We start from the raw sequence: 26,129 nt of genomic DNA on the forward strand, positions 1-26,129 counted from the left end.
AGAGAATGCCTCGTCAAACAACAACATCTCCGCCTTTATGGGATCATTTTCCCCCACTTTGTTAGTGTTAGAAGAAGAGTGAGTTTCAGTAAAAACCTAACTGCTAAAAGCTAAAAATAGGGAGATGGCTTCAGTGGTTTGTGAAGTCCATGTCAAACATTATAGTAATGGCCCCTTTTATGTTTCTAGTTAAAACAGAAAATTACCCTAGGCGACTTCTTCTCCTGGAAATGCTGAGAAGGCTTACCTTCTGTAAGAGATGGCTTTATTATTTAGAACATTTTAAAAAAAATAGACACACAAATTTGCGCAAGATATCTGAATGATTCCTCAGAGCGAAAAAAAAAAAACGTCTATAAGAGCGTGCTGCTACTTGGCATGGCGGTGAGTGGTGAAGGCTGTACTCAAGAGTCTCGTCCCTGTATCTGCCTTTTCTGCTCTGTGTGGCTCTGAAAGATGGGAAACCTAAACGAGGGCAAGGCTCTTCCTCTCCACAAACTCGAGCTCGATCCGCGGATCATCCCGAATCGTATTCATGCCATAGTTTACAGTTGCGGCGTCTTGGCTCTGCTCTACCACCACTTTGTCCGCCTCCGGGATGCTCCCTCCCTCTCCTCTTTCTTCATCTTTCTCACCATGCTGGTAGCTGACATCATCTTGGCATTCATGTGGGCCATGAACCAGGGCTTTCGGTGGCGTCCAGTCCGGCGGCAGGAGTTCCCTGAGAACCTCCCCAGTGTCATCAGCGAGTCAGAGTTTCCCAAGCTGGACGTGTTCATCTGCACGGCGGATCCTTACAAGGAGCCGCCCATCGATGTCGTGAACACTGCTCTATCAGTCATGGCCTTCGATTATCCGGCCGAGAAGATATCAGTCTACGTTTCGGACGACGGAGGCTCGGAACTGACTCTGTTTGCGTTCATGGAAGCTGCAAAGTTTGCCAGGCACTGGCTGCCCTTCTGCAAGAAGAACAAGATTGAAGATAGATGTCCGGAGGCCTATTTCGGATCCAACGCTCTCTGCCCCTCGCCGGATCTCAAGGTAACAACTCCATCACTCTCCATTAAAGCAGAATATCTTTGAAATCCTGCCATTTTTCTTTACACTCTGGAAAGTACTGAAATCTTATCTCTTGCTCCCTTGAGAAGTGGCATAATCTAATTGCAATTTGTAGTTCCAGATTTCATTGAAAAGATCAAGTAGTTGTATTTCTCTTTCTATCGCCACTAACTAAAACAGTATACAGACAGCAATGTTGACTAAACTTTATGTCTGTGCTTATCTTTTCATGGTAAAGGACAAAAGACTCAATCATTTTGTTTTCTTTCTTCTCTTCATCTTGTCTCGACATGGAAAAGAAAATGAAGAAAAGTTTGTTTTCTTTTTTATTTTACTTAAAAATATTCTATCAAAACATATAACAAAGAAAAACTCTCTGGGTTTCATTCCATTATTTCTTGTTAGAGCAATAAAAAACATTCTTTTATCCAAATTGTTTGTGAAACAAAATTATCTGATTCTATAAAACCCGCTTAAACACCAGGATTTTGATTAAGTTGGCATGTTTTTCTATGATTTCTCTTATGCTTATTTGAAGTTATATAGTATGAAAGCAAACAATGGAGAGGTCTGCAGTATTAAATGCAGAGTGGTATTTGTTACTCGAATGAAGAACAGGAAAGAAAGGTGGGAGAGGTTTTGAGACTAGATCTGCGAACAAAAAGTTGTGCGAGGCGTTCAGGAGAGTCACTCATCATAGCTAATTTCCGACGACGACTATTCACAGGCAGCTGGGACAAACATATTGGACAATTCCTGCCCACTAGCTCACGTGACTGTGTTAGCTTTAGAAAGCTATTTTGGCCGGAAATATCATAGTCTCTTGTCCTTTTTCTAACTACTGTTTTTTCAGCTTCAATCTATTGAGATTAACTTTATGGATTATAGAGATTAGTGTCAACATTTAGTTCGCAGAAGTTGGAAAAGGTTAAAGAAAATACTATAGAACACTAAACTTTTTGGATAATGAAGGCCATGAATAGAATTTTCTTAAGACGCATCTCTGTGTGAGAATTTGGCCATCAGGGCCTTCTCATGCTGAGACACATCCCACAAAATTCATGGTGCAAGCCATGGCCACTCTCGTATATTTAGACATATATGTTTTTTCGAGTGTCGAGTAGGATGAGTAATGCACCGTTGATCCTCACGCATGACTGTGACATGTACAGTAATGATCCTGGAAGGGCTCTTCCAGCCCTGAGCTACCTTGTTGATGAGGAAATGCGAGGTGTTGCTTATGTGCAGTTCCCTCTTCCATACTGACTGAATAAGCAGGACATCTACGCCTGTGAGCATAAGCTCTCCCTCCTTGCTCAAATTCCACCCCTCTTCCCCAAGGTAGATGACGCAATTGTCTCTTCTATTTTGACGTTTCTTTCTTATGTTACGTTTGTATAATGTGGAATATTTGTAGGCCTCGAATCCTTGGTTTTACTTGTATTCCTGGGAGCATATGGACACGATCTTCTTGACTTCTTAAGTGAAAAAAGGAATGGTACAGCGTTGGCTAAGTGATCAATGACTGTGGATGATCAGAGGAACCTCATCGAAGCTCTTTGCGCTCGTCCAATTTTCCTTCAGATTCATTGGTATCTCGTGGCATGGGTTCAGCTTGACCGTCAAAGTTATTGACGAGGATGGAAACAAGAGATACGAGCAAAGGCTATTCGAGTTTGGAGCTGCATCTCCATTCTTCTTGTCCGTAGGGACTATTGCCATGGTCAATATCGCCTCCTTTTCACTGGGGCTTGTTCGAGCTTTGTTTTTGAAAAACGTAGACGAGGTGTTTGCACAATTGCTCATATCAGGCTTTGTGGTAGTGAACTCTTGGCTCATCTATCAGGCTATGATACTGAGAAGCGACAAAGGGAGAAGGCCTAGTTAAACAACAACATCTCCGCCTTTATGGCATCTGTCTTTGCTGTCTTCTAGCTGCTCCTGTTTTCAGACTTGAAAATAGGATCATTTTTCCCCACTTTGTTAGTGTTACAAGAAGAGTGAGTTTCAGTATAAACCTAACTGCTAAAAGCTAAAAATACGGAGATTTTAGTAGTGGCTTTAGTAGTTTGTAAAGTCCATGTCAAACATTATAGCAATGGCCCCTTTTATGTTTAGAGTAGTTAAAACAGAAAATTACCCTAGGCGACTTGTTTTCCTAGAAATGCTGAGAAGGCTTACCTTCATTATGAGATGGCATGATAGGAGCCTTGGAATTACATGAAAGCAAATCACTTCTTTTGTTATCTGAGTGTTTTGTCTAGTTCTATAAACTGAGTAAAATGTTAAAAAACGTATGGAAAATGAAAGTACTTGTTCCAAAAGTTACTGAGAAAACAGTACATTAACACTAGAAGGATTCCTCTTGCTTTACAAACTTGGATTTTTATTTTACGTTGTTGGTTTTAGTCTCAAATGTTCTTCAACCAATTTTTATCAAGTTATGGTCTATGTTCATTTTGCTGCACATCCATTTGTGTCTTTCACCCTATGCCACCCTTAACTTTTGGAGAGTGTTATGCCTATGTGAAAAAGTATGCTAGTTGTTGATTGATAAATTGTTCAGATGCATGTTCTTCTACGACTGGTGTGAGTGGGAATCTGCTATTTAAATACTATAAAAAACCTAATATAGTCCAGCCATTTGTTTCCAACTTTTGAACATGTGGACACCTTAATTTAAAGGGAGCACTTTCTTATGATTGTTCATCCATGCTTTATTTTTATTATTTTGTTCTTTTATTTTTTGTGAGTATGAACGGAACATGTGGGACTCAAACTACTAACCTTCAAAATACTTCTGATTTGAGACCGTAAAACTTAAGTGAGACATGTCATGGATCACTTAAAAAAAAACTTCTTGCAGGAGGTTTCCACTGGGAAACTTTGGATGTTAGTGTTACAAATCACTTTACTAGTTCTTACTGAAAACCAGTAAAACCCACAAAGCACATGAATCAACAAGATGATCAAATTAGCCAAACCAATATGTTGGTCACATTTTCATGCAAGCTTCATCAACAAGAATTTGGAGCCAGGTTGCAAATATTTAAGTCTTGCTCAAGTGGTTTGAGCAGTTTATAATTGGAAAAGGAATTAATGCCTGCTGTCTATGGAACATTTTTTTAATCATTAATAATAGCTTGACTTTTCTTCTAGGACATCTATGAAAGCATGAGAGATAAGTTAGAAGGTGTGGTAGAGAAAGGGCAGGTCAGTAAGGAGCTTCTCAAGAACAACCATGAACAACAGCTTTTCAGGCACTGGAAGACTGGATTTACTCGGCAAGACCACCCCACAATCATTCAGGTTCTTTCTGACCATTGCTTACCCTTATATGGTGAACTTTTAAATTTCATGCTTGGCAGTTTTGGGTGTCCTAGAGAGAAAGATCATATAGAAAGTGAAAGTTCATTCCAAAGTGATCTACACTTTTTTTTTTTTTTTTTTTTGGTCGTGTATAATATAAGTGCAATAAAGGGTGGAGACATAAATAGGGATATGAAGGTCCCACCTGAACTTTCCATTTCCATATATAAAATTACTGGCATATCCCCAAAAGAATTTACTTTCTCTCACAACATTCCCTGGATTTTCTCTAAGCACTTTCAAGACAAAATCAATCTTTTCCTCTCCTTCCAAGATTCATTTCAGAAGGTTTGATTTTTCTTTCTTCTGGGAGAAGCAGAAGGTTACTGATTGGGATTATACAAATACTGTATTCCTGAGCAGGTTTTGTTGGATAGCAAGAAAGACATGGATGTTACAGGTAGTTATTTGCCAAACCTAGTCTATTTCTCGAGGGAAAAAAGTAGGACCACTAGCCACAACTTTAAGGCTGGAGCTCTCAACGCACTGGTGAGTTGCATTCATCCTTAAGCAAGCTGCCAGTTTTAATTCATATTTGATCAGAACTGCATCATTTACAATAGTGAATGAACTTCTTGCATGGATTTAACTCAGCTCCGAGTGTCTGGCGCCATAAGCAATGCTCCTCTCATCCTCACCCTTGATTGTGACATGTACTCAAATGATCCACAGACTCCTCGTCGTGCCCTATGCTTCTTGGTAGATCCCAACAAGGAGAATACCTCAAATTCCAATTTGGCTTTTGTTCAGTTCCCCCAACGGTTCCGTCAGATTGATAAGAACGACATATATGGCTGTGAACACAAACGCCTTTACCAAATCAATCCAGCTGGAATGGATGGACTTGCAGGTCCTGCTTATGTGGGATCCGGATGTTTCTTTCAGAGACGAGCCTTCTATGGACCACCCTCAGCATCTTTCCAAACAGAAGCAGATGAATCAGAAAGATATACAGATATTGCTTCTGCGTCAGTTCTGCAACTAGCCCATGAAGTAGCAAGCTGCACTTATGAACAGGGGACTAGTTGGGGCACCAAGGTGAACTCTACCCTCGAACTTTTGTTGCTCTAATTCTATTAGGGTGTTTGGTCATATTAACTTGAAACAGTACTACTAACATGTGTAGATAGGGTTGAGATATGGATCCTTATCTGAGGACTTGCACACGAGTTACTGGATGCAGATTGAAGGGTGGAAGACAGTGTTCTGCAATCCTGTGCGTCCGGCTTTCTTAGGGGACGCACCCATAACACTTAACGATGCCTTGAGCCAAAACAAGAGATGGTGCATAGGCCAGCTTGAAGTGGGTTTCTGCAAGCATAATCCTCTTGCCTTTGGCACCAAACACATTTCTCTTCCCATGGCGTTTGCTTATGCTTACTATTCCTACTGGTCCCTCTGGTCTATTCCAATCCTCTCATATGGCCTTCTGCCCCAATTCACTCTCCTCGGCCACTTCCCCTTGTTCCCAAAGGTATGAATACTATAACAAGATTGTCCTTCTGAATCCCTTGCAGCTTTACAGCTTTACATTAATATTTGCTGAAGGAAAGAAACGAAGCCATGACGAATTTTCCAGGTGCTTGATCCTTGGTTCTACTTGTATGCATATTTGACTCTTGGGGCTTATGCCCAAGATCTTGTGGATTTCATCATTGCAAGAGGTGGAACAATCCAACGATGGTGGAGTGACCAGAGGATATGGATGATGAGGGGAGCTTCTTCATTTCTCTTTGCACTCCTTCAGTTTTCCTTAAGCCAAATAGGTATCTCTGGCTTCGGGTTTAATGTCACCAGCAAAGTGGTTGACAATGACCAGAGTAAGCGACATAAGCAAGGCATGTTTGAATTTGGGGTCCCGTCGCCATTGTTCGTGCCACCCGCCACCATTGCTGTAATTAATTTGGCAACATTTATCATTGGGTTAGGCACAGCCCTGCGAGTGGGGTGCTTCAGTGAGATGTTTGTGCAGATATTTATATCAGGTTATGTAGTGGTCAACAGTTTGCCACTGTATGAAGCCATGTTATTAAGAAATGACAAAGGGAAAATGCATATAAAGACCAAGATGATGGCCTTATGTCTAGCATGTGTTGTAATTGCAGTTTCACTCAAAGTCTGAATTTGTTCAAAGCCACTTATGTGGGTAAGGATTCTGTTGTGTTGCCAGATGATATAACTAAGTTGTTTATGAGTCGACACTGAGGACTCTTCTTCCTATTGTATTGATCTAATATAAGGCATCAAGTGAATAGGAGAGACATCTAATGAAAAACATTGAAAACAATTGAAAAGAGAGCATTTTATCACAAGGGACTAAATAGTTCAGTTTGAAAAGGCTATTTAATGAAAGATTGATTCACCATTCTCATGGATTCAAATTACTCGCCTACCAGAGTTTCCATCGTGGCAAGTCCTTCACTTCTAGGAATTCATAACGTTTTAAAAACATAAACTGTGTTAATTTTTACTTCATTAAAGTTCAAAAAATGATGGTCGACAATTCTCAAGGAACAGGGTTGAAGCCTCGAAGGAGAGGACCCCGACTCTCTCAGCCACCACCCTGAGGCCCAAAGGATCAGGTAGAGGTTTGGGAAAAATGATCCTCACTGTGCCAGGAGCAATGGAAACAGAACAATCAAGAGAAGCTCTACTCTGTTTGTCACATTGGATTAGAAAAAACGAAGAGAAGATACCCCTCTAGCACGTATTATATACTCTTATTTACAAAATTTATGTTACAGGATATGTGCTCGTACAGTGGAGCTGGATTTGGAATGCGGTGAGTGAATTTGGTGGCGGTCCAACAAATGAATGGTGGGATTCTGGTCGTAGGCATGGCCTTCCAATGCTGGATCCTTCCAACGCTCCCGAATGCTCAGCATATGTGTATGATAGTTCTTGAATTCTCGACTCTTCTTGCTCTTGGTGGCTCGTTCGGTCGACGGTTGTGCCAGCGGCAGCAGTGGGGGCCGGCGATGGAATTAGAAGAGATCTGGGCAGTGAGAGTTCTTCGTCGGGATGATTGACGCCCGACAGAGTGGGCAAGTGGCATTGGTAACAAGCCAGTGCCGGATGCAATCGACATGAAAGATGTGCTTGCAATGGAGGAGCTGGTGCAATTGCTCTTTCAGCTCAAAATCTCCGAGGCATACACTACATCTGCAGAGTGAAGGTATCAAATTCTGGAACCAATATTAATTGAAAAACAGATTCATGAGGCTGACAGGGCGGAGACAGAGAGATAAGGAACCTACTGGGTGTCCCTCGCTGCCGAATCATCCTCGTTGAAGCTAATCACGGGAAGATCATATCCGAATTCCTTCTCTAATCCCACTTCAAAAGGCTTGAAGGGGTGAAGATGAAGAGAGAAAATTGAAGCTTTCCTTTAGATAATTAAACAAAGAAAGCAGCGAAAAATCAAGATTTTTATGTAGAAACCAGAAAGAAATTTTCGGTAGAATGGGGTATGTTGTCGCTCCTTTCAGTGTAAAGAGAGTATAGATTGATCAATATTGAGAACCAGTCATTTTAAGTAAGACTGAGGTCATGGTGAGATTTTATGGCAACTATACATCAGCCCTCCAGAAATATAAAGCTGAAAATGATGCATAGATTAACATTCTTCTTTGACAGTTAAAATTAAGAGGACAAATAGAAGTAGTTCGTAGGAGAAATGTTACCAAAGAAAGCATCGTCGTTGGAAGCTGCTCCGGAGAAGAAAGGTTGGATGGTCTTCTCCTTTTTAGGTAAAAGAGATAAAACAAGAGGAACAGGATGACGGTGAAGAGAATGGACACAGAGAATATGAAAGTCTGGTACAATTTGAGTTGAAGCAAAGGAGGGTACTGAGTGCTCAGAGAGTGCGGGAGACCCATTCATCTGAAGCTTTTAGATGCAGAAGAGCTAAGAAAAGGAGGCCGCCTTTTTAATGTCTGGAAAAGTGTCTTAAGAAATTGAACAATCAAGGAGGCATCTGATTCATGAGAATTTAAGGAGATACTTTTTCTGTGTAGGAGTTGAGTTCAGAGAGAGAGAGAGTGTTTACATTATTGTGATTGCATTAGATGGAAAGAGAAATAGAGAATCCTTAGTTTGAGCAACTGACGATAATGATATTGTTCTGGTTAATGGGCAGTCAAAAGAAATTCCCTTTTGTCCTAGAAATTAGAAATTTTGATCGATGATTAGGACAAGAAAATAGTTCAAGTTTGACAGCACTTAACAGCGTATCTCAGAGTCAGGCACTTCTCCCAGTTCATTTCTCTTTCCTGGATGACTTTTCAGCTCAGGTTTCAGAAGCTCAGTATCTACTCCGTGGGTCTGAATCATGAAACAGAGATCCACCTCTCACCCAAATTTTCTCTTCTAGGTGAGCTCTCGAATGGCTAAAGCTCATCCGGAACAAGTAACCTGACGCGTGACTTTACATCTGAAAGTCCCAACAGCTACGACCAGGAGGGATCAAGGTAGGTTTAACTCACTATCAGGTCGTTCAAAATCTCTGCTAATGCCGGTACATAGTGGAATCAATGATAGTAAGGCTAAATGTCACTGACAATGTATTTTGTAGCTTAAGCATAATTAATTTGGTTGGTAAAAGCAGAAGCTAACTGCAGACACTCACATCCCACTCTTTGGAGTGTAAGGCTCCGTGTCGAAAAGAATTATAATAAAAGAGGAAATCCTAGTCAGACATTTGGAGTATCTCCTCCACACTGAATCCATTTAACAATGCGATTTCACAAGCATGTATCTTGAACAGTGAGATCATATTGCTCAGAACCAGTACCTAACTGCCAATTTTGTTTTTTTAATTTTTTATGTTTACTGTAATTTACATCATTCATGACCCAGATAATCTTTTCCTCCTGCCTGCTTTTGTTTTCTGCTTATTTCCTTGTTTCATAACCCCACACAGTCCAAACTAGGAGATGAATTTGTATCCATGGTCTTTCCATTTCTTTCCCCTGCTTTGATTTATGATGTCCTGTCCGTGTCCACTGTTTTGTTATGTAATATTCTGCGTCTCTCTCCTCCGCTTTGAATTTCATGTGCTCCAGCTCTTGTAGGTGGGGATCGTATCTTCTCACCGTTGGTGGTGGAGAAAAGAAAAGGGTCTCCGCAGATCACATGGTCAGAGATAAGATTCATTCCTTTCACTCCAGATTCGAACGATCCATCTTCCACTAAATCGCGCTGCTGTATACGTTATCAGTCATCACTCTGGGGCTTCCACCGTCTCAACCTTCCACGTTTTTCCTTTCAACTCGTCATTCAGACTTCAGTGCCGTCGACCTCAGCTTTTTACCAGTCACCTGTGCGAATGAAATGAAATGAATTGAAAGGAATCGCTACCAACAGCGAGCGATGTAGTTTCACATGACAGCACTGCGATGATTGCTCATCTCTATTTCTTTCTCAGTATTCCCACATCCCCAGAGGCCGGTACACGCTTCAACTTTTACTGCCGCATGAGAAAAGGGTGGGAATGGACGAGTGAAACATCTCTTCAGGGTGGCAATCGAACAATCGAACGTTTTTTAGGTTTAAGGTAAATAATATCAATTATCAACCAACTAAAAAAATAATTGACAAGAACAATTACAATAAATGATATTTTCATAAAAAATTATACTAACGAGTTTTAGCTCACGAACTTGGAAAATTTTGAGTTTGATTTAATATACTTAAACGAGCCTTATTTCAAGTTTGAATTCGAACTAATTTAAATAAAAACTGAATTGAACAAAAAAAAATTCAATGGTTTGTGTGATATTTATCTTAGTTGGATGGATAAATAGTACACATTTAGAGCACATCCCCGTAAAAAAAAATATTATATTTTTATTCGATATTTTCCGAATATTAATTCCCTATCTCGGACACACGGCTAACTCTGAAGTATCGGCTGGAGTCGCTGTAAGAGGTTGCTGAGCTGGGTGCGAGTTCTTATCCATTTCGTTCACCATTCTCGGAAGCCCTTCTCTCTCTGCAACAGGCATGGCGTATGGAGCCTTCACTTCGACTCTCACCTCTTCGTATCCTAATATCTTCTCTGGTGTCACCTCTTCGTTTCCCTCTTTTCCCACCAGTGGTCGACTCCGACCTTTTCCGAAAATCAACTGCAGACGTTTTTGCGTCCGTGCCCTAGCCCTGGATTTCTCTGGCTCGTTCTTTGAAAATGGCGTTGGTGAGAACAGGGAACCCCCGTCCGGCTCTTCTATTTCTCTTGAAGAGAAGGAGGAGCCACAATGCCCGCCTGGTCTTCGGCAGTACGAGACCATGGCCGTTTTGAGGCCCGACATGTCCGAAGAGGAACGACTTACTCTCACTGAGAGATATGAAGAGGTAAATGAGTAAGCTTTTTTTTTTTTTTTTTGTTTTACCAAATTTAACTAGGAATATCTGGGGCTATGTATGTGGGTTCTAGGCTGTTATTAGTGTCTATTTTGGATACTTCGTTTCGTCTGCATCTAATTTGAGAGTTGGAGGACGGGCTTCCGTGGACATTTTCGTTAGTCATGGATGAACTACAGGATGAGCAAGTGATGGATAGGAATTATATAATTTACCCAGGATTAAGCCTGAGTTAGTAATGTATGAATTTGGATTGCATAAAATGTGTTATAATTGGCTCTTCAGCAAGCTTCTGGTTGAATTATTGTTTGTGCACTGGATGGATTAGTTCTACCTTGCTTTCCTGTTTAAGACTCCTAAGAATAAAAGGTTGTTGGTGGCTAACGATGGGTGACCATGCATGAAAGCCAATTCATTGATAATAATTACAAACTGAAATGATGTGCAAAGTGCATTATATCGGTCCAACTCATGGTCAAATTCATGCAGAAGATTTCACAGAAACCAGTTTAGCTGCATCTAATCATTACAATGCCCAAATTGGAAGTTCTCCCTTTCTAGTTATTGCATCACAGAAGTATCTGCTGTGATTGGTTTTTTTAGGCCTATTATGAGTATAAATTCCTTTCTAGTAATCATATGCCACTTCAAATTGGAAAATGTTTGCAGTTTTTTGCTTTTTTTCTAGTAACTATTAATTTGAGTAACCGATTGCCATTTGGTCTAGTGGTATTCTTCTTACATTAGGTGTGTCAGGTCGCTAGTTCGAATCATGCCACGCCCCTCTAAAAAAAAAAAAACTATTAATTTGAGTATCTTTTAGTCATAGTAAATAGAAAGAAGGCTTGTTAGGATTCAAGTCAAGACCACTAAATATAGGCGTGCCTGCTAACCATATCAGAGTAGATGGAGTTTCTCATACATTTAATTAGAGAAATATTACTAAAACTTTTCACTTATAATACTGAATGACCTCAGTGTGACCCTTCAAATGAAGGTCAGAGCTGATATCAGCATTCAAAGGTTTTAGAAGCAAATAGATGTCATGAGTGAAGAACATACACTGATATTGGCAGAACTCCATTATGGCAGACCATAGAAATACTGTTTACTTGTACAACCTAATAGATAGGGTACTTCTTGGAGTAAAACGTTATGCTGCTTTTTCGGAGGATTACTTTTCCGGGTGTTTATTTGGTATTGGTGATGACTTTGGATTAAGAAAAGTAACTTTCTTGCTAGGGGAGATTCACTGGAAGGTTTCAAGAGTTATTATGTGCTCTGGAAGTTCTTTTCTACCTTCTCATGTACATGAATGATCTAATTCTATTGAAAAGGAAATAGGGCAGTCAAGTTTAAAGTCATGTAATTCCTTAAGACCTTTCATTTTTTTATTTTTTTTGAACCTGTGATGTTCTGTGCTATTACTCCTTAAAACCTGAGCAAAAAATTACAAGCTATGAGGGAGAAGAAGATCCTCAGACCTTGGGTAAAACAGGGAAGGAGTTCCGCACCAGCAGACGACGCCTAGATACTCCCTCCTTAGTTAAGATGTTGGAGACATTATGGCAGTCCTTTTAGTATGCTGCCATTGTACATTGAGATCATTATGAATATGTAGGATTTCTTCAAATTCATATGAAAATCTCCTTGTGGATCCTGTTGCTGATAGACTACCATGATCCCACATACCAAATGCACAGACCTCTGTACATTCTATGTGCTCTATATTTCTCCCCATTATATAAAGTCACTTTTTACAAAAAGAAAACAGAAATCCTGTTACAGGTCATGGGTGCTGAACTGGAGATTCAGGGGGCACTTGTCTAATATCCCTTGGAGTTAGTGATCTCTGATTTAGTTCCATTATAGATATATTAGTATACCTTCTTGCATACATGATAAGATAATGCTCTTTTACTTTGATTATGTTTGTTAATGTCAGCAAAGTGCCCACTATGAACAAATTTAAAGTTGGAGGATTCAGTTTCTGGTATAAACCAGATTCCTTAGACTTTGATCCTTGTTATGGTTGTGGTTTCTCTCATCTCCTTTGTAAGAGCAGAATATGTATCACAATGTGTCAATGTTCCAAAATTTCCCCCACTTTATATGGTCTGTCACTTGAGGGGAAAAGGGGATTGAAGCAAAAGAACACGGTGCTAAATGGTGTCTATAAATGGATGTGTGGTCTTCCTTTGTCTTATTAAAGTGCACCTAACTGAACTCATTTCTGGGCATCTACAAAGAGTTCCAGAGCATTTATGAGTATTATTTTATCCTCGACTATTCTAAGTCCTACTATGTGGTGATGTACAGTTGCTTGTAGCTGGAGGAGGCATGTACGTTGAGGTATTTAACAGGGGCGTCATTCCATTGGCTTATAGCATAAAAAGGAGGAACAAGGCAGGAGAGACTAACAATTATTTGGATGGCATTTACCTTCTCTTCACGTATTTCACCAAGCCCGAATCTATGACTGCTTTAGAGGCTAGACTGAAGACAGATGATGATGTGATTAGATCGAGCAGCTTCAAGATTAGGAAGAGGAAATACTGAACTGGGATCATACTTTTCTGTTTCCTGTATGATAAGTAAAATATTTGTCCATGTACCAGACAAATTTTGGATTACTTATTAAAAATAGTTGTTCACTTTGATTGGATGGTCTGCGGATATAATGAGACATAGCGAAAGATCCTGAGACTAGAGAGAGAAGCAAGACTAGTGGGAGATTCTACTACATGGCGTGTCTTTCTTAAAAGACCCCACAGCCCTCAATTGGTACCTTTTCTAATTCCCAGGATAGAAGCTCTGTTCTGTTTGTGTCCACCCATGTGCTTCCTATTCAAGAGTGGGACTGCCTGTCCCCTACCTAGTGCCATCATGAGCAGTCCAGACCATACCCGGCCCCCCATCTTTGCATTTGTAGCTCTAAATGGGTCGACTAATCCTGTCACAGTCTACCTTTTCCTCGGTCTTACTCCACTATTTCTGCAAGAATCTGCCCTTTTTCTCATTTTCTATTGCCTTCTTCTCACCTAATACTAGATATATGCTCTGTTCTAGAGTGCTCCGAAGAACGAACCCAATTAAAAAAGAAAAAAGAAGAAGAAAGGTTGTTTGTTAGCTGAAAAAAACTCAGTAACAGCTGCTTTCCTTTGGATTGGTTCAATTCAAGTACAACCGAACTCTCGCAGACGAACTGAAGCAGACCCGATAGAATATCCATATTTAAGAGTATCAAATGCAGTGGGAAGCAGGAACAACTCTGCAAGGCTACATCCTCTTTACATCACTAGTAAAAGAGAGAAACAATTTATCGACTGAAGGTCCTCGTCTACAAAATGTCGTATCTGAGCTGTGTTTGAAAACGATGAAAACTGAAAACAACTTGTTCTGAGTATTGTCTAAATTTGCCCCTGCGGGACTCTTTTACTCTACGACATGCTTCAACCACGAGCCCCTAGGACCTTTCAGCACTTGTACTTCCTAACAAGAAGATAAACTGCCGCCGCTCTGTTATAGAAGATGATTAAGACGTATATTTATTCCGTAGCTGGGACAGTATGGTCTTCTGCTTTCTTATTCTCTGCTTGAATGTGACCTTGCATGATGAGGTTTACATATCAAAAGACACTACTACTTTGTAGTCATCCTGGTACAGTAACCCTCTAGCTATCAAAAGATGCATCTGACCGATGGGAGTTCATCACTGCAAACAGAAGCTCGAGAATTTCTTACTCAAAAATTCTGTTACCTGAAGTTCAGACATGCTACTCACTAACAGCAGCATTGTATCGTCGCACTTTGAAGTCTTAATAAAATCTAAAGGTATGATTTAGAGACAAGAAGTTGTTTCTAATCATTACTCAAGTTAGATCATTGGCTGCTTTAGGCTACACAAAGTCGGAACATACGTCAAAAAAACATCTTTCATGTGGGTCTTATCTTTCCAATGAAAAAGAATCGGTTGCTTTAAACAAAAGCTAACATTCCAGCTTCAATTGGATCCGGCCATCAAGGTCTGAGTTTGAAAAAGCGATGCATTATAAAAAGATAGTGACGTGTTTGAGGCATTGGAAGTAGTTTAGTAGAAGGACGCAGCGACTTTCTCCAACAATCTTCTTCTTTACAGGTTACAGATTAAGAGGCCGAGGAGGAAGAAAGGTGGAGCGACAGACAGGCTCATGGAAACCTGGTCCCGGCGTGGTCCTATCATGAGGAAAGATGGCTCTGACTCGCTTTCATTATTCAGAGAAATGGGAACTGAAAAAGGTGGGAGCTGTGGGGGAACTTTACACTTTCCAGTGGTAGAGACCATTTAATTATAATCGAATGATAAGCTTTCTCAAGCTAATAACTATATGCTTTTCTGGCTACTGAATCCTTTCCTTTGTTCTTCCTCTCTGTCGAGTATGTTGTTACGGCAGTCGAGTTTGGCTGGAGTAATTTAGTGCTACTGTAAGGGATTTTTATCTTTTAGAAGAAGAAAATTTCTTGATTAGTCAATGGCCCTTTTTGATGGATGTTCAGGAGTCTTTTCAGAAACAAGGAGGGCTTCAGTTAAAATGAGCTGTCGCAGGTTACCTAGTCTATTAGTCTAGTGAGAAGCGGGTGAGATGTCCTTTCGGACACTTGATAGTGAAAGAACTGTTTGCTTGTGGCTGAATGCCTCTGGTTTTTCATTCTCACTCACCAGGTCAGCTGTGAATTTATGGCAGCTAAGTAGCTCTCTTCCTCTCTGCAAACGAGGAACAGTTAGCAAACCCATGATTTCCTGCCGGGTATCTGTACTTTGTAAGAGTTTGCCACACTTAATCGTCCAGGGAGCTAGCAGTCGCCACACAATGAAGACATGATTGTAGCGTTCTCCTGCCATGATTTACTCATGAAAAGCGGCTAACGTGCAGAGCTTGTTGCAGAGAAAGCGTTACTTACGCCGGTAAGGCGTTTTCCGTTCTGTGTGCGGTCTTCGAATCCTCCAAAATTAGCCATCTTTCCTGGAGACGGTTGTTATCATGCTTGTTCTGTTGCGATATAAGGCGTTTGTTGCTGTTCGTTTGATTTGAATAGACGCAGAACAGTCGATGTGAGTTTGCTGCAATCAGTTATGTTGTCTCAGTTCCTGTTTTCTGTTAGTTTAGGCTAATTTCTCTTTAATAATTCTGAAGCGCAAAGGTATTGCCGACTGATGGATGCAAAGGTGGTCTCTGCTTCTCGTGTGCCCCTTACAGTAGAGAAAGATGTTAACGCTTATCCGATTTATTTTGGGGTTTCGTGTGCATTCATGGCCCTTCAACTCTTAGAAGAGAAAAGAACGGATTTGGTTGATGGGAAATGGTCGGTTATTACAGACAAAATGCTTCAAGGGAGTGCCCACCTTCTGGGTTTGCTCGTGTGGAAAGCTCAGAGAGGAGAAGCCGAGGAAGAAAAAATCAAGCTATTGAACCGGCTCAAGAAAGCGGAAACGGAAATTGCAGAACTGAGACTAAGGAGAACCGAAGATGGAAGAGCTAATGAGAAAGTCGTTGCCATTTTTGCCTCACAGGAACAAAGCTGGATTTGTGAAAGAAAGAGGCTTCGGCTACAAATTCAGGCTCTTATGAATGCACTCCGCAATTTTGATAACAGGAACAAACAAACTGTGTCCAATTTAAATGAAAAAATTGAAGAGATGGAGGAGGCGATACTATCAAGAGAAAAGGCCTGCGAGGAAGAAAAGAAGAGGAGAAAGGAATTAGAAGAGAAGCTACAAATTGCTGAAGAGGTAGTGGAAGAATTGAGAGAAACCGTGAAGAAAGAAGCTCAAGAACACTCCGCTGAGATTTGGAAGCACAAGACTGCTTTCATTGAGCTCGTCTCTAACCAACGCCAGCTGGAAGCCGAAATGGGTCGGGCCGTTCGAGAGGTTGAAGCCACAAGGCAGGAACTCGATTCGGTCTTCGAGCAGAAAGAAGCAGCAGCAACGATGGTTGAAAAACTGTCAGTGGAGATTGGTAAATTGCAGAAGGATGCAGAGCAGAAGGACAAAATCTTATCGGCGATGCTTAGAAAGTCCAAGTTGGATACTTCCGAGAAGCAAATTTTGTTGAAAGAAATAAAAATTTGTAAGACAAGGAGAAAGCAAGCGGAGCTCGAGTCAGAAAGATGGAGAGCTCGCTGTGAAGTGAGAAATGAAAACCATTTGAGAGGTAAATCGGTGAATAGAAGCGACAACAGATCAGAGAGATTAGTAGCAGCAAAGAAGGAATTCGATTCTATTGATGTTGGGTGCTCGCAGAACCGAAATGGTGTAAACCCTAGAGCACTTCTTCTTGAGTACTTGGAAGCTGATCAGAAGAACGAAATCGAGTCCGTCAGTCCGAAGGAAATGGATGAAACACTAATAGAATATTGTGTGAAATATGCGGATGCAAATGGAGAACTTGGTAAGGTCCAACTCTGAAATTTTCTTTTGCTTTAATACTTGGCTAGTAAAATTTGCATATTCATAGGAAAGATCAACTCTGGTTTTCCGTTCTTGTTGAAATAAAGTGATAATTATATCAAACGCTGCCGTTTTACTTCTTTGGTTTTTCTCTCTGAATTCTCTGTTCTTGTTGGCTTCTTCTCTTTTCTGTCGTTGCTCCATAGCTATATCCACAGAGGTGAAGCAGTTGGATGACTGGATACGCATGGAAACGCAGAAGTATACTTCTATAATTGAGCAGAGGCATTGCTCGGAAATAGATGCATTCGCGGAACAAATGAGACTCAAAGACGAGAAGTTAGAAGTTTTCAGATGGCGTTTGCTGAGCTTGGAGCTAGAATCAAAGCGGCTTCAGTCTCACATTGAAGTGCTTGAAGAGAGTGTAACTCAATTCAGGGAAGAAAACATGAAACTAGAAGCTCTTTTACTGGACAAGGAGAAGGAACTGAAAACCTTGAAAGAGAAATGGACATTATCTTCCCATGGGTCTAGGAAAGACAACGCAAGCTATAACGCGAGGTTCCAATCAGTGGATCCCATGGCCTTATGGTCAGAAGTGAAGATTATAAAGAAAAAACTCAAGGAGAATGGTCCAGACGAACTGGGTACTCTCTGTCTTGAAAATCAACAAACAGACTTGGTGGTCCAGGCAGATGATTGGAAGGGTCAAATAACTACTCTCGCATTGTCAAGTAGTGAATTTGAAGGCCCTAGCACAGAAGGACTGGAAAAAAAAGAAGAGAAAGGTGAGTATAAATCAGCGAAGTTGAGCTTGACCATGCAAGGATCTGAAGAAGAGAAAGAAGTTGTTATGGACCTTAGTCATGACCAAGTGGCGAATTCGCCAAACTGTTCTGGACACGAAACAAAAGCTGATAACAAGTTAACCTCAGATAGCCATTGCATAAAGAAGGAGACATTATGGAAGATGGATCTTCAAGCTCTTGGGGTTTCTTATAAGATTAAAAGACTAAAACAGCAACTTCTTTTGCTCGAGAGGCTGACTGGAACACCTCCTGTCACGAAGCCAGTAAGTAACGAAGAGTCAGGTTATGAACCTGGAAGTTGTGAAATTGGGAAGACTGAGGAGCAGGGGCAGCAGGTGAAAGGTGTACTCTTAATGATCTCTTTGCTCAATAAACAGGTGAAAAGGTATCAAAACCTTGAAGAAAAGACCAACGATTTGTGCAAGAGACTGGTAAGCCTCTGTAACTGCCATTCTGGTCATAATATTTTGAAGGTATCATATAACAAAATGCTACTAGATTTGTTTTCTACTCGAGTAATAGAACAGCATGTTTAATTTCCAGAAAATCTCATCTCTGGTATTATTGGTCTTTTCCTTGAGCAGGAGAATGGGCGGCATGATGGTAGCTCGGATTCAAATCTTGTCCGAGCAAAGAAAGGCACTGAAACACTGGAAAACTTCCTAGAAGAAACGTTCCAGCTTCAGAGATACATGGTTGCAACAGGGCAGAAACTAACGGAGATTCAGTCCAGGATTTCAAGTAACTTCAGCGGTGGTTTGGAAGGGATTGAGAAATGTGAAGGCTTTGACATCAGGCAGTTTGCAGAGAATGTAAGAACACTCTTCAGAGAAGTACAGAGAGGGTTGGAAATACGAATTTCTCGGATTATTGGAGACCTTGAAGGAACATTGGCTTGTGAAGGAATTCTCCACCTCAGAATCTAGTTTGGCCTTCAATTTGAGAAGGTGAGATACAGACAGATAATTTTACATGTATGATTAGAATTAAATAAGCGTTTCAGCAATTTTACACTTTTGATTATGTAAAGAAGGGTTACTCCCTACGGCTTTCTGTGCAATAGAATCAACAAGTTGTTTTCCATCTTGTGGTTATTCTTATGTAGGCTCTTGCTGATGTACAAAGGCTGAGCCAAGAATTCACTGACGTCGAGTTTTAAGTTTTTTTTTTTTTTTTTGTTTTTTATTCTGCTCTGTGTGATTTTGGTTCTGCAACTTTGGACATCTGGTAACTTTCCTTCTTGCTCTCCTCTCTCTCTGGTCTAGCTCTCTCAAGTCTCAACATCTCTCTGTCAAATCCCCTCTTTCTCCATCTTTCTTCTTCTCTCCTTCCACCATTCTTTTTTCTCTGTTTCAACCCCTCACTCTCAGCCTTCCGGCCCCTCATTAGCCGCTCTCTTTGTATTTCTTCTTTTCTTATTCCGTTTCCTCATTCTCAACCCCTCCAGTTGCTTTCTCTTCTTCTTTCAGTCGACCCTCGAGCTACTTTCTCTACCTCTCTTCTTCTCTAAGTCATATCTCTCTTTTTTCTCCCATGACCCTCTGCCATTTTTTCTTTGCATCTCTTCTTCTCTGGATCATCTTTCTTAAGGTTTTTTCTTGTTTTGTTTGTCCCGTTTTCATTTTGCGATTCAGATCTGGATATTATCCTAATTCGAAAATTACCGAGGAAAACAGTTTCGAAATTTTAACTTCAGAAAATATAGTATTTTGAATATCCGAATATTTACGAACAGATCAGATTCGAAATTTCAATATCTGAACCGAATCCGTTCTATTTACAGCCGTCCAGAAAACATCATTGTTCATGACTAAAGATGAGGATTTGGTTTTTTAACGGGAATAGTTTTACATAGGAAAAAAACCTTATCTGTATCTGGGCAAGATCGCAGAAAACTGATTTTGGACAAGAATGGTGTCCCCTCTAGAAAAGAATGGCATTGCAGTCACTGTCCTGGAAAACTTGCTGCCTGCAATTTGCAGTATCGTCCCGAGAAATTCCTTTCCAACATCGACATGGGTGGTTTAGCACCTGCCGGCAGAAACTTTCCCCAAAATTGACAAAACAAGAACGCACATAATGAACCGAGCCGCAGAAACTAAACTCCAACTAGACCAATTGTAACCACCTTTCAGGTGGAAGAAGACAAAGGGCTCCACAAGCAGATCAGAAATGAATAGGATCCTTTGGTCTTGCAGGTTCTGAAGCTGCGAAATGCAATTGCCATTTTGAACGACCAAAAATAAAAAAACAAAAAAAAAACGATTGAGCTATTATCGAAACTATTTTGAGCGATTTCTCCAGAAAACAAAAGTTTTGCCCGCAGCAATGGCTGTAGCCCGCTCCGGCCTTCTGGAAAGGATTGTTACTGTTTGTAGTCAAGTTCTTCGTGGACGCAAAAGTGTTTCTGATGTGACGAATTCGAAAGCTGAAAACGTGAAAAAGATTATTCTAAGTGTGATACGGAAATTGAGGGAGAGTTGCAGCTTTTAAAGCACGACGGGGTGCTGAATGATTTAGTCAAATTCGCCGGCGATCATACGGGTGGAAAGATGAAAAAGTAAGATCGATACAGCGTCACGGCCCATTTCAAGAGAAGAGTCGTCAGAAAGCAGCGACTTCATTTCTAACGTCGCAGTCCCACTTTCATTTTTCCCTCAATGACCAGAGGCTCCGAAAGGCTAGCACGGAAGGTAATTCCGGGTGCCTGAGTTTAATATATTCCACACTCCTCAGCGAACGGAACGGATTTCATCAACGAGGAAATTACCCAGACCCATTTTTTTTTAGGATTCTTCGTTGCCTTGCTGGCTGGCTGTTCGTATCGATCAGAAGTGACGAAGAAGATGTCTGGATTCTGCCATTGTTAGTTCGAGTTAATGGGGTTGGAAATAAATAAGGTAAAGAGGGATTATAATCTCTAATCAATAAATAAAGTAATGAGGTTGGAAATGGTCTTGTCTTTGATGGACGTCATGGCCTTGGATCCCGAAGTAACCTTGAAAAAACGAGAGAAATGATCGCTAGCATCCAATGTCAACAAAAAAAACATTCCTGACGCACAAAAGACACAATCCTTCACCAAATTAGCTTTTCCAATGTCCAAAACAAAAATCCTTTTAATAAAACAATCCAATCCGAAATGCAGCATATAGAACAAACAGAGATGAGTAGGTCCGCCCAGCTTCCGGCTTAAGGCGATCGCATCAATAACGATCAGTCCACTGGCTCACTGCTTTTGCGGTTTGAATTCTTGAAACCCAGTTTGATTCATTCCAATTGTGATAAAACCCAAATTCCGGATTTGCAGTTTTATTTCGGAAAGAACTGTTTTTAGTTTGTGAGGTATGAGAAGGGTGTTATGGGGTATTGAAACCGTGAACGGGAGAAGCTCCCTGAGTGGTGGTGAAAGTCATACTAAATATAACTGAAGAATCAGAGAAGGCCGGCTTTCTTCTCGTGAATAAGAGGCGAGAGGAGCGTTCTGAGATTTCTTTCATTCTATCCCCTTCGAAATTTAATTAATCTTCGCCTGGTTTTTTTTGCTCGGAGAGGGAGACACACGCGGACAGAGAAAGTTCACCATGGGAACCGAACCACATCCAAACCCATCAAACTCCACGCTCAAGCTCTCCTTCTACACACTGCCCAATCAGTCCCCCGAGCAGGCCGGCATGCTGACTCCGCCCCTCCGCCCACCAGCGACCGTCCCCTTCCTCTGGGAAGAAGTCCCTGGCAAGCCCAGAAGCTTCTCCGCCACAGGCGACAACCTCTTTTCCGGCGGGGGCCGCGGTCGTAACTTGGGCCTCCCGCCCAGGCTTCAGAGCGAGGCAAATCTTGTAACCTCCCCGACGACCGTCCTTGATGGTCCTTACATCGCCCGCTCGGCTTCCTGCACCTCTCAGCGTTCCGTCAAGGATTACACTTCGGAGAAAGGACCCGGTTCCAGCTTCTTCCAGTTTCATAGGAAGGAAAAGGATAAGGTGAAGGATAGAATGCTGAGTTTTTGGGGAAAGAGAACTCGTAAGGTCAAAGGCCAGACGGGCGTCGAAAATGGCGGAAGAACTTCTTCGTCAGTGCTTCCTTATTCAGCCTCTGTTAGTCTGGTCGATGACCCAGACGACACGTTTACTGGGGTGAAAATTACAAGGTTTCGAAGGAGCGGAAGCTTTCTGAACATCTCTAACTCCACAAGTCATTTCTGGGTACGTTATTCGGCCGGTCTCTGGCTCGTTTCTTTTTCGTTACACTCTTCGACTATCACTCGCTTCTCTGCCTTCATTCTTTAACAATATAAAGTAGTAATCTTAAAACTTTCAATTCGGGCTATGGAAGGTGCTTTTCAGCTTAATCCTTACAAAGATTTAACGTTTTCAAAGGCTGCTCAAATGATTTCCGTTCTGTATCAGAATTTTTTTCTGCAACTACCAAATAGACTCAAACTCAAAGACTGCTAGATGATAAATCTCTTATATGTCGATTCTTATCTTTATCTCTATCCCTTATATTGATATTCGAATTTTACTATATTGCAATCTCGTGTAAGAAAATTCCTGCTCGTGATATGGTTTGTTGCTTAGAATGTAAAAGGAAGGAGGATTTGTTCAGCTTTTCCCTTCTTTTTTTCTCGTTTAAAGGGTGCCTTAAATCTTTATACAGGCCTATATTAATTTCTGCTAATCTTACCAGCCTGTTCTCTTCGGATAAGTCAAGACCCATGTGGACTTTTTTATTAGACAGGGGAGGGACGATTGACGAGCTGACGTTCAGCTGCCCCTCTTCTTCTTTCTACTTTCTATTATCCCTGCTCTTTTCTTCCTTTCTCCACTCATTCTCACCCCAACTCGCCTGTTTATTTTGGAGATTTATTACATTTCTCCGTCATGCTGTCAAGTTCAGCTCATCCCGAACTTTCTGATACCTTTCCTCAATTCCTCTGCCTCATTAAGTACTCAATCCTCTGGACAATACTTCTTTCTTTCAGATCTTCCGCTGGATGCATATTTTAATATCATGAACAGGAAAGTTAAGAGGTTTTACCGATGAAAATTAGTGAAGTTAATGCCACCCTCTTCCTTCTCGATATGAGAGGGTAAATCGGCAAACATTTAGGAAAAACGTGACACCCAATGTTATTCCGATTACCTGTTTGCTTCCCAGACCAGACATAGACTACAAAGAGCATGTAACGATTTGTTACAGCATCTTCGAACAAGGCTCTGCCACTTCGTCGTTGCCGTTCGTTGCTCTGTATTCAGCTCTGAAGTGTTTTTTCAGTGGGTGAAGTGATCACTGATATGTGACTCTTAACGTAACGCGATGCAGGACACCATCTCTGGAGGCATTAAGCAGGTGGTCCCGTGGAGGTTTGGGAAAAATGCACTCAAGGACGGGCGTCGGTGAGGAATTGAAGATGGACTACAAACGATGGGCTTTCATCGTCTGCTTCTTCCTTTCATCCAAAATTCTCGGCAGTCACAGCCTGCATCAGTCACTGGTTATGCTATCATCTGCTTTCAAGGTCAAACAGACCATTGCTGCTGCACTGAAACTTAACTTTGACGTGTAAATGAGATTATTAGTGTAGCCTAGGCGATTAACTCCATATAGACGGGTCGATGAACTGCACTAAGTGCATTGTAATTCACATAATTTTACTAAAGAATCATCTTTTTCGAATGTCCAGAGAAGCAAAGTAGGGAAACATGTGATAGTGTGCAGTTTCTTTTTTACTTTTAGATTAGAAAGCTACTTGTTTATCACCCTATCTCGCGTTGTCGAATGGGATTCAAGCAGACTTAATCTTTTCATGGGGTAAAAACTCTAAAATGACAAAAAACGGGTTAAGCCTCCCTCCTCAATAAAAAGTACAAATAGACTGAAAATACTCTTATAAATTTCCAACTTCTACACAGTCGTCAAAATTAACACAAAACAGTACTTTGTTTAATATAAAAAATTTCATTTTTTTTTTCATTTTCACTAGCATGAGAAGCCCCTCGTTGCTCCCCTTCCGCCAGCCAGGAATGGAGAGGAGGGAGGCCCCTCCACCCTCCCCACGTCCCTTCGTATCTTTCGTAACTGGTTGCGCTTCCTCCGTTTCTCCCCCTTCTCGGTGATAATATATAACTTTAAAAAAACCAAAGGAAGAGAGAGGCAGGAGAGGAGGGTTGGTCCTCTCTCTCCCCCTCAACCCCTCACCTTTCTGCTGTTAGGAAGGGAGGGAAGCTTGTGCACCCTATCCCGCTTCCTTCTTCTCCATGATAATGAAAAACCGGAAAACAAAAAAAGTCAGTCGTCAAACTAAAATTAATCAAAAATAAAAGAGAGAGAGTAGTGCGGTTTGCCCTCTCCGTCTCCGTCTCCCCCACTGTCTCTTGCCTCCCTTATCCGGGCTGTGGGATTAAGTGCCTCGATGTGGCAGCCACCATCGCACTTAGAGTCTGTGCTAGGGATATTTGCAAACCCTGAAACCGGTGTTCCCACGAGATGCCTCAAAGTACAGAACCAAATGTGCCAGTACATAATTTTGTCAATTTACGGGATCCCTCGTTATGTTCTTCTACTGAGGTTGTATACGGTCCCAAAAACTCCGCAACAAAGAGAAACACGGATTCTCGTATTCAATTTTCGTTCTTTTTCTTGAGAATATGGATGATAATAAATTTAGCTAGGGGCAAGCGGCTATAGCTACGAGTCTTCTCTTCTTGTAGTTTGCTTTGAAGCAGGCCTGTCTCAGTTTCTTTGTCTCCTCCGTCAGTTGCAACTCTGGCCTTTTCTCCATCAACTTCATGTGCTCTTCGAGTCTCTCTATTTCCTCAACTCGTTGCCTGATCTCCCCCAAAGCACCGCTGCTTCTCTTCAGCTCCTGATAAATAAAAAACATGCAGATGAATGTGAATGTATGTGTGCGTGTGTGTATGTGAGAGAGAGAGAGAGGGTTCGTTCTCTTGTAGAAAACCCGACGTATCGTTACCGAACACCGTCTCAGCTTACCTGAACGTTATGAATGAGGGAGTTTAAGCTCTTCATTTTCCTGTGAGGCCATCTTGAGATTCCCAGATCTCTGCATCTCTTCTTTAGAACGGTTAGTCCTACTTTCAACTCTTTCGCTGCTTGTGTAATGGGCACGTAGAAGTACTTGGAGATCTCCTCGAAATCCAATGAATGCGATCTACACTTTCCTTCCGGAGGTTTATCCACTAGTCTACTGCTTTCTGCTACAGGAACAGGAACAGGAACAGTTTCTCCGAAATGACTCCTCCCTCTCTCACTCTCATTTCCATCGAAATGATGTGTTGAAACACTCAAAGAAGCCGCACCAACTAAAGCATTTTCTTTGCTAGATGGGAAGTCCTCATCCCACAAAGTAAAATCAACGTTTAGAGGGCCAAAGTCATATTCCACTTTTCCCGGTGGTAGAATCAAGCTTTCCATCAAATCCATATCGTCCCACCAATAATTAAATGCGTTTATCAGAGGGAAGTCGATAAACTGGTCGAAATAAGAGAAATTATCAGCGTGAACCAGTGGAGGCTCTGGTAATTTACCGCTGCAAGAAGGTTTGAGTTGTAGTCATTAAAACTCAGATAAATAAAAGAGTAGAATCAGACCAGTACAAGACATGACACTTCTCTGTAAATCTACTCTCTTACCTGATGACTGCTGTCTCATAGCAAAAACAGCCAACAGAGAGCGAGCTCTCCATCTTGACCTCACTTGGGAAGCTAGAACCCATTCAGGAAAACAGAAGGCGAACAGCTGCAAGGAACGAGATGTGTTCCTGATTCCCTGTGTTTATAAAGAGAGAAATTGATCGGGGGAAGAACTTGAATGCAGGGGATTAGAGAGGATGCACGACCAGAGGAGGTTACAGAGTGTGATTTTATTTATCGAGAAATCGTAATTAAGATCCATTTACTGCTTAATGATGACCCAATCAACGAGAATGTTATATCCCATTTCACAGATTTAATTCCCAGCTTCATGAATCCCTTCTTATGAAGATGGCCATTCCATTGTGATCTGCATGATGAAAGTCGTCACTCGTGCATGTATGCGGAATATCCACAATTGGAAATTCGTTAGACGTGAGAGTCAGA

General features: G+C 41.3%; 6 protein-coding genes across 10 annotated transcripts; 4 read left to right on the forward strand and 2 right to left on the reverse strand.

Moving 5' to 3' along the window:
• Nucleotides 1–411: 411 nt before the first annotated feature.
• LOC137962607 (cellulose synthase-like protein G3) lies at nt 412–6,629 on the forward strand. Of its 4 annotated transcripts, XM_068809582.1 has the most exons (7): nt 2,093–2,400; nt 2,477–2,782; nt 4,219–4,368; nt 4,792–4,917; nt 5,023–5,466; nt 5,555–5,902; nt 6,008–6,629. In XM_068809582.1, exons 2-7 carry the CDS (start codon nt 2,591–2,593, stop codon nt 6,548–6,550), a joined length of 1,803 nt encoding a protein of 600 aa, XP_068665683.1. In that variant the 5' UTR covers nt 2,093–2,400; nt 2,477–2,590; the 3' UTR covers nt 6,551–6,629. The 4 variants fall into 4 exon arrangements, with proteins under 4 accessions (XP_068665680.1, XP_068665681.1, XP_068665682.1 ...); XM_068809579.1 differs by lacking the exons at nt 2,093–2,400; nt 2,477–2,782 and adding an exon at nt 412–1,041; XM_068809580.1 differs by lacking the exons at nt 2,093–2,400; nt 2,477–2,782 and adding an exon at nt 412–1,041 and having other exon boundaries at nt 5,612–5,902.
• A 783-nt stretch (nt 6,630–7,412) lies between these two features.
• On the reverse strand, nt 7,413–8,306 carry LOC137963419 (probable E3 ubiquitin-protein ligase RHA4A). Its single transcript, XM_068810541.1, has 3 exons — nt 8,112–8,306; nt 7,686–7,774; nt 7,413–7,590 (listed from the first exon to the last, which is right to left on the reverse strand). The coding sequence occupies exons 1-3, from the start codon at nt 8,304–8,306 to the stop codon at nt 7,413–7,415; spliced, it is 462 nt and encodes a 153-aa protein (XP_068666642.1).
• A 2,034-nt stretch (nt 8,307–10,340) lies between these two features.
• LOC137963026 (small ribosomal subunit protein bS6c alpha) lies at nt 10,341–13,448 on the forward strand. The gene is made up of 2 exons (XM_068810205.1): nt 10,341–10,779; nt 13,108–13,448. The coding sequence occupies exons 1-2, from the start codon at nt 10,432–10,434 to the stop codon at nt 13,345–13,347; spliced, it is 588 nt and encodes a 195-aa protein (XP_068666306.1). The 5' UTR covers nt 10,341–10,431; the 3' UTR covers nt 13,348–13,448.
• Nucleotides 13,449–15,484: 2,036 nt separating this feature from the next.
• LOC137963740 (uncharacterized) lies at nt 15,485–19,144 on the forward strand. Of its 2 annotated transcripts, XM_068810921.1 has the most exons (4): nt 15,485–15,880; nt 15,963–17,219; nt 17,425–18,458; nt 18,612–19,144. In XM_068810921.1, exons 2-4 carry the CDS (start codon nt 15,983–15,985, stop codon nt 18,951–18,953), a joined length of 2,613 nt encoding a protein of 870 aa, XP_068667022.1. In that variant the 5' UTR covers nt 15,485–15,880; nt 15,963–15,982; the 3' UTR covers nt 18,954–19,144. The 2 variants fall into 2 exon arrangements, with proteins under 2 accessions (XP_068667022.1, XP_068667021.1); XM_068810920.1 differs by having other exon boundaries at nt 15,485–17,219.
• A 2,320-nt stretch (nt 19,145–21,464) lies between these two features.
• On the forward strand, nt 21,465–23,623 carry LOC137964014 (uncharacterized protein At4g00950-like). Its single transcript, XM_068811277.1, has 2 exons — nt 21,465–22,232; nt 23,353–23,623. Exons 1-2 carry the CDS (start codon nt 21,612–21,614, stop codon nt 23,428–23,430), a joined length of 699 nt encoding a protein of 232 aa, XP_068667378.1. The 5' UTR covers nt 21,465–21,611; the 3' UTR covers nt 23,431–23,623.
• Nucleotides 23,624–24,697: 1,074 nt separating this feature from the next.
• On the reverse strand, nt 24,698–25,765 carry LOC137963420 (uncharacterized). The gene is made up of 3 exons (XM_068810542.1): nt 25,683–25,765; nt 25,024–25,579; nt 24,698–24,895 (listed from the first exon to the last, which is right to left on the reverse strand). The coding sequence occupies exons 1-3, from the start codon at nt 25,763–25,765 to the stop codon at nt 24,698–24,700; spliced, it is 837 nt and encodes a 278-aa protein (XP_068666643.1).
• Nucleotides 25,766–26,129: the final 364 nt, after the last annotated feature.

Source organism: Aristolochia californica, unplaced genomic scaffold, assembly GCF_029961685.1.
Source record: "Aristolochia californica isolate CCGP_79_NKW_82.1479 unplaced genomic scaffold, dmAriCali1.0.hap1 SCAF_4, whole genome shotgun sequence".
Classification (NCBI taxonomy): Eukaryota; Viridiplantae; Streptophyta; class Magnoliopsida; order Piperales; family Aristolochiaceae; genus Aristolochia; species Aristolochia californica.